General features: G+C 34.1%; 1 protein-coding gene across 1 annotated transcript in view; it reads right to left on the reverse strand.

Moving 5' to 3' along the window:
- The window catches only part of RB1 (RB transcriptional corepressor 1), a 153,181-nt gene that overhangs the window by 16,656 nt on the left and 123,022 nt on the right, over positions 1–13,503 (reverse strand). Inside the window, exon 18 of the mRNA XM_019650855.1 lies at positions 1,683–1,801. Within this exon, the coding sequence (XP_019506400.1) occupies positions 1,683–1,801 (119 nt within the window). The remainder of the gene's footprint in view (positions 1–1,682; positions 1,802–13,503) is intronic.

Here is a 13,503-nt window from a genome sequence, read left to right on the forward strand (position 1 = left end):
TCACTTCATCAGAGAAAGCTTTCCCAAACATTCTAACGCTCTCTCAGTTTCTCTTTCACATCACTCTGATTATTACAGAATTTAACTATACTCGAACACCACCTTATGTATTAGTTTCCTTGTTCACTATTTCCTTCCTCCAGAATTTAAGCTCTATGAGGGGAAGGACCTAATCCATCTTATTTGCCTTTGTATTCTTGCTGCCTAGAAGACTTCCTGGCACTTAGCAGACAGCTGCTTATTGAATTAAAGAAAAAGATGAGGCTTGACTTATTTAGTGGTATTACCTAGCAAAACAAACTTTTATGTGAAGGCAGAGGCTCCACATAGTAGAAATACTTTGGGCACAAGCTAGCATGGAAATGACATCTCTGAAAAATAGCCCCTGCACTAATCACAAAACACTGTAATATCAACTCTTTTTTGGGGGGGCGAGGGGGAAATTGGGGAAGGGGAACAGCCAAATTGTTATCCTTTAATCTTAGTTGTGGAGGGCACAGCTAGCTCAGCTCCAAGTCCAGTCACCATCCAGCTGTCCGGCCACCCATCAGCAGCTTGCGGCCACTCAGCTCAAGGTGCTGTGTTCAATCTTAGTTAAAGGTAGGCATAGCCCACCATCCCATGTGGGAGTCGAACCGGCAACCTTGTTGTTAGAAGTACATGCTCTCACCAGCTGAGCCATCCTGTGACCTGTTGGCAGCTCAGCGGCAGCTCAGCTCAGGCACAGCTCACTGGTCCATGTAGGAATCGAACTGGAGACCCTGTTGCTCAGAGCTCGCGCTCATAACCAGCTGAGCCACTCAGCCGGCCCAGTAATGTGAACTCTTACACAGAATAAAACAGAAACATCACATTAGGGACATTTCTATGGAAGGCAGTGTAGCTGGAATCTTTTAGAGCTTGGATGCTGGCGTCAGAACACTTGGGTTTGATTTCTGTTGTCTTTTGGCAAGTTATCTTAGTTCTCTATTTTCTATTTTATCGATAACAGGCTGATAACAGTATCTACTACCTTATAGGGCTGTTATGAAGATTAAATGAAAAAAAAAAAGAATCTGAAGTACTCAGGCAACTGTTCAGCACATAGTGAACTCTCAATAAATGTTAGCTATTGCTTTCTTCTTCCATCATCATCATCATACAGTGATTGACTGTTTTAGTCTCACATCCCATACTATATTCACTATGCAGATTCTATGCTTCATTCCAAAGGCACTGATGTAAACTCCCCCCCAAAATGTTTCCTACTTTCCTGGCTGCTATGCTTTGGGGTTCATGCCATTTCTGACTCTCGGAACACTTTCCTATCTCCTCCCCACTCTCCAGTTTCCATGTTGAAATCCTAGTCCACCTTTTAGGCCTATCTAAATTGCCATCTCTGCCATGAAAGGTACCCTCATTACACTGAACCTGAGTGATTTCAGTAGCACTTTGAACCACTTTAATGACCTTTATTTGGGTCACGTATCTTATATTCCTGCATCTTAAAAGCAGGAACAACGTCTTATTCTAAATTCCATTCCCGGAGAAAATAAATAAATAAGTAAGTAAGTGAGTAAGTAAATGAATAAATAAATACATAAATTCCATTCCCTATAGTTTGTGTATAGTGTACCTCGCATGACACTATGCTCAAAACCAATTTGCAGGTTGAATGAATAACATCACACATATCTCCTTACATGTCTGCTGCAGTGTGATTATTCTGGAGAGGAAGGCTGATAGGACAAGCAGGTTCAAGGTGATCAGTTGGTCCTTCTCGGTCCTTTGCTTGTTTAATAAGATCAAATAAAGGTGAATCCTATAAGAAACAAGATGACATTAAAACAACATTGGTTAAGTATGATTTTGCTATGCACACAATAAATTCATCTTGATTGACATGGTGAGTGCTATATATTTAGTCACAACCGACAGCAGCAATTTCGAAATTAAAATTAAATCTTTCATTCCACTTTGAAAATATATATGTAAATGCTTATATTAGAAATTTAAAGTTAGGGAAAAAGGTACAGAAAAGACCCAAAGAAGGTAGAAAGAAGGAAATAATAAAGATATGAGTAGAATTTAATGAAGCTAAAAAAAAGTATAAAATACAATTTGATCAACAAAACTAATAACTGGTTCTTTGAAATAACTAATAAAATTAAATAAATCTCCAGTCAGATTGACTGGGAAAAAGAGACAGATAAACAGTATTAGGAACAAAAACTGGGACCATCATCAGAAAGATTACAAAGATAACAGGGAACTGTTATAAATAATTTTATGTCAATAAATTGGAAATTTTACACCAAGTGGAAAATTCCACAAAAATATAAATTAATAAAACAAAAACAAAGGACTAAAATAACCTCAATAGTCCTATACACTATTAAATCATTTGATCATCGGTAATTAAAATTTCCTACAAAGAAAACATCAAGCACCTTTGGTTTTACCAATGATTTCTACCAAACATTCAAGGAACAGATAATTCCATTTTTACTCAAACTCTTCCGAGAATGAAAAAAGTAGAAACATTCTCCATCTCATTTCATGAGGTTAGTATTTTGATATGAAAACATGTCAAGAACATTACAGAAAGGTATATTATAGCCCATTCTCACTCATGAACAGAGATATAAAAAAACAAAAAAAGGAATATTAGCAACCCAAATCAGCAGTGTTAAAAAGAGAACATATCATTACCAAGTTGAATTTATCCAGATCGCAAAATTTATTTAACATTAGAAAATCTATAATGCAATTCATCTCACTAACAAATCGAAGGTGAAAAGTCTTATCAAAATCAATGCAGAAAAGTTTTCATCTTAAAACCCATATGTAATTTAAATAAAAAAAGAATGAAAACTCTTAGTAAACCAGGAACAGAAGAGTACTTCCTAATTTGATAAATGGCATCTACAAACAAAAATACCTACAGCAAACATTATATGTAACAGTGAAATATTAAAAGCATTCCCTTTAAAATCTCAGAGACAAGAGAAAGATGCTCATTATCATGCTTTCTATTCAGCAAAGTATTTGAGGTTCCATAAAGCCCAATAAGACATGGGAAAGACAGAAAAGATCAAAGGACTGGAAAGAAAAAAAAACAACTAAAATACCATTTTTCACACATAATTTGACTGTCAATAAAGAAAACTCAAAAGGATCTACACAGAAATTATTAGAAAAACAGAGGTTAGCAGGGTTACTGTTATGAAATCAATATGAAATATTGTGAGCAAAAAGTTTAAAAGTATATTTTAAAAGTATCATTTATAAAAAAGTAAGAACAGCCGTAAGAACTATTAAAAACATTGATTCAAAACCTGTAATTTTCTAGAGTTGACTGTTTGCAAGTCCATAAAAAGGAAGAGGAGCATATGTATTCTACTCTTTTAATGCTAGAACAAAGAAGGACAAAAAAATAGATTGCCAAGATGCTGGGTTTATATAGAAATTTGAGAAGTGGTGCATCAGAAGTAAAAATATAAAACATTGCAGAATAGAAACATATTTTGTAAAAATATGAAGAATAGCCTATTCAATTAAAAGTGCTGGAAAATTTAGCTAGAAATTTGAAAACCAGATTATACCTTCACACTATAGAGAAAATCAATTACTTATATTACAAAACAGAATTGAAAAAGTATTAGAAGTAAATACAAGACATATCTTCATAATTTTTGGATAAGGAAGGACTTCAAAGGTTTGACCCAAACCCAGAAGTCATAAAGAAAAAGGTGAACCAATGTGATTACTTAGAAATTGAAAACTTCTGTATGACTAAAACCACAATAAACTAAGTTAAACTAAATCTTTAAAAATAATAAACAACACTGGTTAATTCTACAGTCTCCATAATGTAATTTCTATTGTCAAGTCATTCTTTCCTATATTCATTAGGGGCACTCTGAAAGGCAATCTAAGTAATGGCTTTCATTTGAATGAAGTAATGCTAACAATTAATATCAACTAATGCATGTATGTCTATTCAGTGTTTTGTTTTTTAGCCATTGATGAATTGAATACCTATATTTAACTGAAATATGAGTATAAATCCACATATGATATATTCAGAAGGAGTAGACTAATCCCATTTTTCTCTCAAACAAAGATATTTTAGGAGAACCTGAGACTCACAAAGATATGCAAGTAAACCTGAGCCTTTAATAGGATTTAGGTATGCTACTAATCCGGCATTTTACTTTCTCTTCAGATATGGCTTAATCCATATATGGTTTACCTGGTTGTGTTTCAGATTAACACAATGGCTGCATGACCTTGGACAAGTTGCTTAACCTTGTTATGTGCAGATACTAATGACAGTAATAGTAACTTAAATCATAGTATTGTGAAAATTGAGTTAATACATGTTAAGCATTTAGAATAGCACCTGGCACAGAGTAAGTGCTATGTATTTGATATTATTATGGTTGTTATTCTTACTTATACATACAAATGCCTTTATACAAAGGACAATGCATTTGTTCAAATGTGTAAATGTGTGTGTAGTTATCCACTCATCCATCCATCCACTCACCCACCCACCCAATATTTGTTGTATGTCTATTCTGTAACAGGCCTTATGCTAAGAAGTAGGAACATAAAGGTAAACAATTGTCAAGATACTGACAGACTTGAAGGGTTACTTCCGAAGTATCTGTCCTCTTCCATCTTACTCAACATATTCACTTGATGTCTGCATGTAAAATAAACTTTAATCATCTTCTACCACCCCAAATCTCCTGCTCCTCCCCAGTTTTCCCCATATTATTATCACTCCTTATATCCAGTTGCCCAAAGCAAAAAAGGAGTCACCTTTAATTATTATTTCCCTCATACTCCACTATCCAATCCAAGAAAGTCATGTTGGCTCTAACTTCAAAATATATCCAAGTCTACCTTCTTTTCATCACCTCTAACATTACTATAGTCTAAGCCATTATTGTCTTGTCTATATTAATGCAAAAGCAGCCTACCAAATTGGTTTCCATACTTCTACTCTTCCTGCCTCCTAGAAATCCTCAATAGAGCTAATAAGTTTCTCTCCACATGCTCCCCCTATTCAAAACCCTCCAATATCTTCCAATCACACTGGAAGGTGAGAAGGAGGCTGTGCTTTGAGAGGAGCAGGACTCAGAGGTCTCCCAAAAGATGAAAAAGCGTGTACTAAGAAACTGGTGTTCTTTTAGGGAAAAAAAGCCTCTGGTACTAAAGTGGTGGTGCAGTGGGAAAAAGTAGATAAATGCCTTATTATGCAGAATCTTAAAGTCCATGCTAAAAAGTTTGAATATTCTTAGAAATGGGACACTGATTACAAGTTATTTTAGAAGTTTTCCTGTCATAAATCACTAATATAGAGAGATAGCTAGTTCAATTGTACCTTGTTCCCTACTATATTCCTAACACAGAATTGGGGTTCTAAAGATATTTGCTGAACAAGAAAATGATCTGCTGTACTGCTTTCAGGAATGTTTCCAGGTGACAGAGCTCACCATATCCATACTGCCTTAGCTCTGTTATAAGTAACACAATTTTCTATCAATTACCAACTTCCTGGCTTCAATATATGTGAAGAATATGCCAGGTAGGTATAGTAGCAGGTCCAATGATAGCAAATAACTTTGGCATTGTATGCATATAACTCAGGAATTAACTCTATTAATCTGTGAAATTAATAAAAGAAAACTCTTACTATATACTTAAGTCTTTAACTTCACAGTAAGCAGAACTAAAAAGATGAAACTACCGATATACTCTGGGTTATTTTTATTTCAGCAGTAGTACGTCATCAACAAAAATGTCTTTGAGCCTATATTCTACCAAGACAAAAATGTCTAAAATTAGGATAAGACAGGGCCAAGTCTAAGGTAAAGCAAGAGAGGTGTCCAGGATTCAAAATTTAAGGAGGCATTCACTTGTATTTGCATGACCTTGAGATGAAATTTACCTTTTGGGCACTGAATACTAAACTGATAATGAAAGTTAGTTAATTTAAGATATGCTTGGCAAAATAGAATGATGCATCTATTAGTTTCATGGTTTGCTTAGACAAGTATTAAAGTACCTTCAGTTTACAAAGTTTTTTCAAAGTATTATCTCATTTAATCTTCAAAATAAATCAGTGACTATCATTATTCATTTTATGGACAGAAAATTTAGCTATTTTAGTAAATTATGTTTGAATACTGCATTATACACTAAAAATACTTTCTGAGTGGGATAGTAACATTCCAGGTTTATAAATGTAAACACCAAAATCTTTTAAGCTATTTATTGAAAATATAAAATAGAGTAGCTTCCTAGAACTAGTTAAGTATATTTATGACATTTTAATTACAAGCATTTTATTAATTTAACTATTATTTTCATCTTTATCCAAAGGATTTACTTGAAAAAAATCTATACTAACATGTTATTAATAAAATGGCTATCATGTAGTAGATGGTTATTATGTGTGTGCATTTAATTTTCACAAAAACCCTATGATGTAGTATACTGTCTCCCCTTAACAAATGGGGGAAATGAGGCTAATAGGTAATAAGATAGGGATTTGAACCTAGGCACTGTGGACCCATAGTCGGTGCTCTAACCTGCTATAACTATACTATAATTTTCATTAATTCCTTAGCATAATAAACAGCAGCACTTAAACAAGTATATAAGTTAATTTTACCAAGGCTAATCATGGTATTACATACTATCTAACAGAACCAAATGTTCTTGATAATAATTCTTCTAGCAGAAAACACCACAAAGCCATACTTATTTAATCAGAGATGACAATCTCCAACTTCTATAATATTTAACATAATTACATAATTTATCAAATAATGAGAGCTTATATAAAATATTATTTCCCTCTCCAGGGTAATCATCTGGCATAATAAATAATAAATATATTGTGTTGTTGGAAAAGTCACAATGTATTTTTGCAACGAAAAACAGAAAAAACGTCATGATTTTTCTGATAACCCAATATATTTAATATGTAATTTATATTAAGAAATTAATAATTATAAATAATTTACAAGTTGTAATTAAGTTTACTTATAAATTATAGATTATAAATTACTGATTATGTTAATAATTATTGATATATATTTAAATATAAAAATATAAGGATGAACTATGAGTTTTCTGACTGTGCTAGACAATTTATAATCAGACTGAACAATGTTTGCAAAATAAACCAGTTAAACTTTAGAAATCAAGCAAAATAGGTGCCAAATAAATAGATTTCCATTAAAAGTGACCATTGTAAAGCACTTTCTAAAGTCTCTCAAAACAATGATCCCTTTGCTAAATTATAAACTAAAAGCAGATATTTTTAAGAACTCGAAAACTTTATGCGATATTGGGTATTTTTTAAAGTATTTTTAAAAACCCTAACTCACAATATGTTTTGTATCTTGTGTTAATTTTAAAGTATTATATAAAGAAAGGAACTCCTAACTCAAAATTAGTCAAGGTTTCTAAAACTGGGTCAGGGTTTATTTACTTAAGGATGTTTGACATACTTGTTCAGGGTAGGCGGCAGCAGGGGAGATAACAAAATTCATACAATTAAAGACAGCGGCTTTTGTGAATGAAGTATTACAAGAGTCAGAACTCCATTCCCATTAGTACTATCTTCAATGGCCATAGCAAGCATATCCAAGGAGGGCTTGTTCCTTTCTAACAGTCATAATAAAATGTCGTTAAAGAGTCATTATATGTGAAATGTACCCTAAGTACTGTGAGAAAGTTACTCTTTCTAATCCAAAAAAAAGGTCTTACTCTAACCAAATGGATGAAACAAGAATATCTACAATGAATATTTGCAAAATAAATAAAAATTCATGTAATAGGAGGAAGTAATACTATAAAGGGAACTAATATAGCATGATAAATAGACATTAAAAGAGGAATAGGGTATGAAAATTCATGAAAGGAAGCTAGCATATCTGAATATGATGAAAGTTCAAGGGTGTTTTGCCAAATTTTGAAAGAAGAGGTTATGACTGAACAGAAAAGCACAAGAAGGGTTGGAATTCAAAGGTGAGAATAAATATGCTTGTCCTGTTTCTGTGAGAAATCATCAAATTATCTATTAATAATTCTGATGACTAGGATTTGTAAAGGAAAAAACAAAAACATATCCTATGTTTAAATGATCACAAAGTCATTTTCCTGCCTCTTAACCAGGCCCTCTTCACCAGAAAATCAAAATCACCAGATTTTTGCCTATGGGAATCCAACTAGCACTCTTTCTTTACCCATGATATATTATTCCATGACAGTAAACATTATGGTTTAACCTATTCATACTGCCAAAGTTTTGTATCAAAAATTGTGTAATAATTAAACATTGTATCGTTTTTAAGAAAATAAAACAAACTTAGAAACTAAAGTCAACACTATTGAAGGATTTCACTGGTCTTGGGCTTTGCTGCTTCTACTTCTAGGTGGACCTACTCAGTTTCCAGAATTTCCTAATCCTTAAATTCTGAAACTGAATGAGATCTGAGTGAGTAGTAGCAGGCTTATTAGCTGGGCCTAGGATCCTACTTACTGGTTTGTGTTGATATGCACATTACTATTTCGATACCTGCTCTAGCTTTAGAAAGACCTTGACCTGGAGTCTTAAAATCAATGTTGGCCAGATAGGTGTACAATAAATAGTGAGTTAACATGTAAAAGTAACAAAAGGTTCTTCTGGCACAATTTAGTTTTAGCACATCAGTAGCCAAGGCAAATTGATTTTTGTACTTAATTTCAATGAAAAAAATCTACAAAGTAACTATAAAATAATAAAACTGACTGTTCAACCATTATACCAAAATCTGTACAAACAAGCATTGTTAAACTGTGTGGTATGTCTTTAAAGTGTTGTACGAGTTCAGAAACTCTAATGATTAATTTCATGCCTAGACTGTCAATGGCATAGGTCATGCTAGAATGCCTACAAGATTCTGCTTTTCATCTCCACTTTTTAATAAGTAAACTGTGAATATTATAATATAGGGCATAATTTTCTTGCAAATAAAGAGGAGAGTTTAAAATAAGTTTGCTTTCTTTGATAATTATCTGTTGAACTTTGTTGATAATTATCTGTTGAACTTTGTTTTGAAACTCCTTTAATTTTTTAAATGACTACCTTAAAATTTTGAAAAAATGACAAGTTAAACAAGTCTGAAAAATGCTTCTTTTTTCTCCTTACAGAGAAACCTGTACCTATCAATGCAATTACATGTTTAAATGATGGTTGTTAGTTAAAACAAATCACAGAATATTGAGTCTGGCCTTTGATCATGAATTCTTTGAGGCAGTGGGAGAAAGAAAAAGCAGACCATTTTAACCAAGTCTTTATATATAAAGCCAAAATACTAAATTTTAACCAAAAAACTAAACTTTGGGTCATGTTCCCATCAGTGTATACATATGAATAACAAATTTTTCAAAAAGATAAAAAGAATTATGCATTAGCTATTGGTCCAGAAGTAAATGAAAATTAACAGGGCCCAACCTAGGAAAAACTGTACATAGAAGCAAGATGTCTTCCTAACAGAACATAGCTCAAGCTGTCTCCCAAATTCTAACTACTTCTGTTCCAGGACTCCAAAAAAAAAAGTAAAGTTAATATTTTCAAGAACATGTGACTTTACTTTTTAATTACATGTTATAAGGTGTGATAGAAAGAACTCGTACTTTCTAACATAGCCTGTAATTTAGATGGGGGACAGCATATATCATAGAGTCCCCATAGAAGCTTTATTAAACACACATGCCAGGGGTCTCCTCAGCCCCCAAGATTCTTATATGCCCAGGAAAGGAGAATACCTACATTTTAGAAAAGCTCCTCAGCAGATTCGAACGCAGTCCTACCATTCTCTAGCTTCCTCCCCATCCCTGCCACTTTTCCCGCATATATAGAGGGTGCCAAAAACATGGATACACATTTTAAGAAAGGAAAAAACTGGATTATAATTGTAATATATATCAATATATGCTGATAATAAAAATGAATACAAGTCATGTGTATCCATGTTTTTGGCACCCCCGGTATATACATACATATATACGTGTGTATATATGTATGTATGCATACACAGATAGCTCCTCCTCCACCATCGCCCTAAGAATGGCTAACTGCATTTTTCTAATTCTGATACAAATTTCTAAAAAGTGACTCATTTCCTTTTTTAAATAGCAATATTGTAATTGCACAACTGCATTTCTTGCCTTCCTAGGTTTCAAAAGACATCTTTCCCACCAGTCCCAAAATTTTATTTTCTAGAATACTAATAACCCACACAAATTTAGTCAGTCAGATGTGAAAAGTACAGTCTTTATTGTGAAATTCAGAAATTCCCTAAATCATTACATAGTCAACGACTACCATACTACTTTTGGTTCTCATTTTCCCAGCATTTGGGCCAAAGTGATGATAGAGTAAGATGACAGAATATTAGAAACATTTCTTTAACTTTAGTTTATGAGAACTAATTTTTAACTTTATGTCAGACCCACAGCAAAAACTGTGTGTTGATTAGCAAGGGCACTAAACTGTACACAACTGTGATCTTTCTATCACGCCTAACCTTGATAACTATGATTAATGATTCAAAGTCAATGCCACATACTTCATAATCCTGTTTTATTTCTTTCACTATCAAAATTCTGTCTTCATGATTCTATCAATTTAATTACAGTACTAGTTAATGCTCATTGAGCATCTACTGTATGCCAGTTTCTATGCTATATATTTTACATACATTATTTTCACTTAATCCTCATAATAAGCCTTTAATATAGATACTATTACCCCCCACTTTACAGATAAATAACCTGAAGCACAGAAGTTGAGAAACTGACCCCATGTGATATGGCTAATAAAATGTGGCGCAGGGATTCAAACCCAAATCTACCTGTTTCTAGATCGTGTGGTGTTAGCTACAATACTACTTGTAAGTCACGTTCATTTGCTCATTTTTTTCTGTCAAAGTTTTTGCCTATTGTGATGCTTTTAATCATGTTTCCATGTTGTTGTGTTCCCCTACACTTTGCTCCACTCCCCACAATTACATCTATTTTTCATTCACTCATCCATTCAACAAGTACTCCCACTCTGTGACAGGCACTAGAGACGCTAAGAAGACTGTAATATTAATGATAGCCCCTACCCACATAGGGCTGTTGTGAGAATAAAATAATCTACACAGAGGTTTGGTACAGTACATGGCACATAATAATCATTCAATTCTGTCCTCAAAGAGTCTATTGATAATGTTAGTGAGTGACAAGCATGGCGCCAAGCACTTTATACTTCACTCTCACAAGCTCTAGGAGGAAAGTACTATTTTTCAAATATCAATTTATAATTGATGAAAGGTAAGCTAATAGTACATTGCCCAGAGTCACAGTTAGTAAGTGGTGGGTCCAGGATTTGGTCCTAAGCTTTTTGGCTCTAGAGCCCTTGTTTTTTAACCCCCACACTTCAGTTTCTAATCTAATGAGGAAAAGAACTTAAAAACTGCAGTCCAGAGTGATAAGTTGCACAGGGTGCCACAGAAATCAAGAGGCAGACACCTAATCCAAATCAGGGAAAACTTCCTGGAAGACGGTATGCCTGAGTTGGGTCCTGAAAAAAAGAAGTTATTTTAAGTAAAATAAACTGGAGAACATAACTCACTTGTAATCCTCATAGGATTGTTCTGACAATTAAATGAGATGATAAGTGCAAAGTGCTCAGAACCACCCCTGGGACATAAACTCTTAAGATGAATAATTAGCTCCATAAAGCTAAAACACAGATTGCATAGCAAGGAAATAGCAAGAGATAAACTCAATGAAGGATTTTAAGCAGGTGACTAACAGGGTCTGGGTAGAACTTTAGGCAGTTCTTAAAATCCCAGTGCTTCCCATATAAAGGACACTCAAAAAATATTTCTAGAATGTTATACATAGTCATATCATGGGTTAAATTAAATATAGCAAAGCCCTAAGAAGAAAACTGATGATATAATATGCTCTCCAATTGACACTATGTATCTACTATGGCAGCTGGTCTCCAAGATAACTGCAATAATCCCTGCCACTGAGTATTTATACCCTTCTACATTGTACCAGGGCTGGTCTGTGTCATCAGTGGCATACAGCAGAAATGGAGGCATGCCACTTCTGAGATTAACTTATAAAAGCCCTGCAGTTTCCATCTTAGGCACTTTCTCTCTCTAGGATCTCCTGCTCTGGGGGAAAGCAGCTGGCATGGAGTGAACAGCCTATGGAGAGGTTCACGCGGCGAACAAATGAAGTCTCTGGCCAACAAGAGCCAGTGAAGAAGTGAGGGTGGTCAACACCCATGTGAATGACCCTAGAAGAAGATTCCCCAGTTCCAGTAATGCCTTAAACTGACTGCAGCCTTGGTTGAGGATCTCTCCTGGGACAGCCAGAGCCAAAACCGTACAGCTAAGTCACTCCCAGATCCCTGACCTGCAGAATTGTGGTAAGATAATAAACATTAGCTGTGTTAAGCTGCTACGTTTTGGAGTAACTTCCTACATAGAAATAGGTTACTAATATAGCAACATTTTTTTAACTGTAAATGAAAGATTTAATGGAATATTTAACTTTTGAATATTTATTATTTATATCTGTAGCACTGTTTCCATCCAGGACTCAGCAATTTTCTCTTAGACTCAGGCAAGCTGTCTCATGCCATTATGTAACTACTTAAATTAACTAGCATAATCACTCTTTGGACAATACTTTGCTCTGTTTTGCCACCTAATCTTGTGAAGGAAACCAGACTCTGTCAGCAAGATTAGTATAAATCCCACTGAATAAGTAAGATGGCTAGAATGAGTAGAAGCTGTAAGTCTCCTCTCCATCTTTCATAATTAACATGCATTTCTGAAGCAAACATGAACTTCTCCAGAGAGTAAAGGACTTAAAAGGCTATTAAGTGAAGCTGTTCCTGAAAGAGATTCTGATTATCCAAGTAAGTACAAGGCCTCTAGTGCTGGTAAAAATATTAACAATAGAAGAAGTGGAAGACAGGAGTTGCTATTGTTTTCTGGTTATTTTAAGGAATATTATTGGACCTACATTACAGGAAATGTTTTTGTACTGTCCTAAGCCAAATCATGATAAGACCATTTTGCCTTACAAAAGAAAACTAGAATAGAAAATCTCTAGGGCAGGCCTTGACCATTCTGACAGTTCTTACCTATTAACTTCACTATTTCTTTAATATTGCTATTCCTCCGGTTCCTTTTGCCAATATGTATATATGCTGGTTGAGCCACTACCATGGCTTTAATTATATCTATATTACTCCTAAATCAACATTTCTGACTAAACTACTCTTTCAAGTTACAGATCCATCATTTCCAACTAGATACTTCAGATCTCCACATGTATATGTGACAAACATCTCAAATATTAACATGCTCACATTAACATGAATTCATTACCCTCATCATCAATCATCTATGACTCTTTCAATATCCTCTTTGGTTAACCGTGTTA

The sequence above is a fragment of the Hipposideros armiger genome, unplaced genomic scaffold, assembly GCF_001890085.2.
Source record: "Hipposideros armiger isolate ML-2016 unplaced genomic scaffold, ASM189008v1 scaffold_148, whole genome shotgun sequence".
Taxonomy (NCBI): domain Eukaryota; kingdom Metazoa; phylum Chordata; class Mammalia; order Chiroptera; family Hipposideridae; genus Hipposideros; species Hipposideros armiger.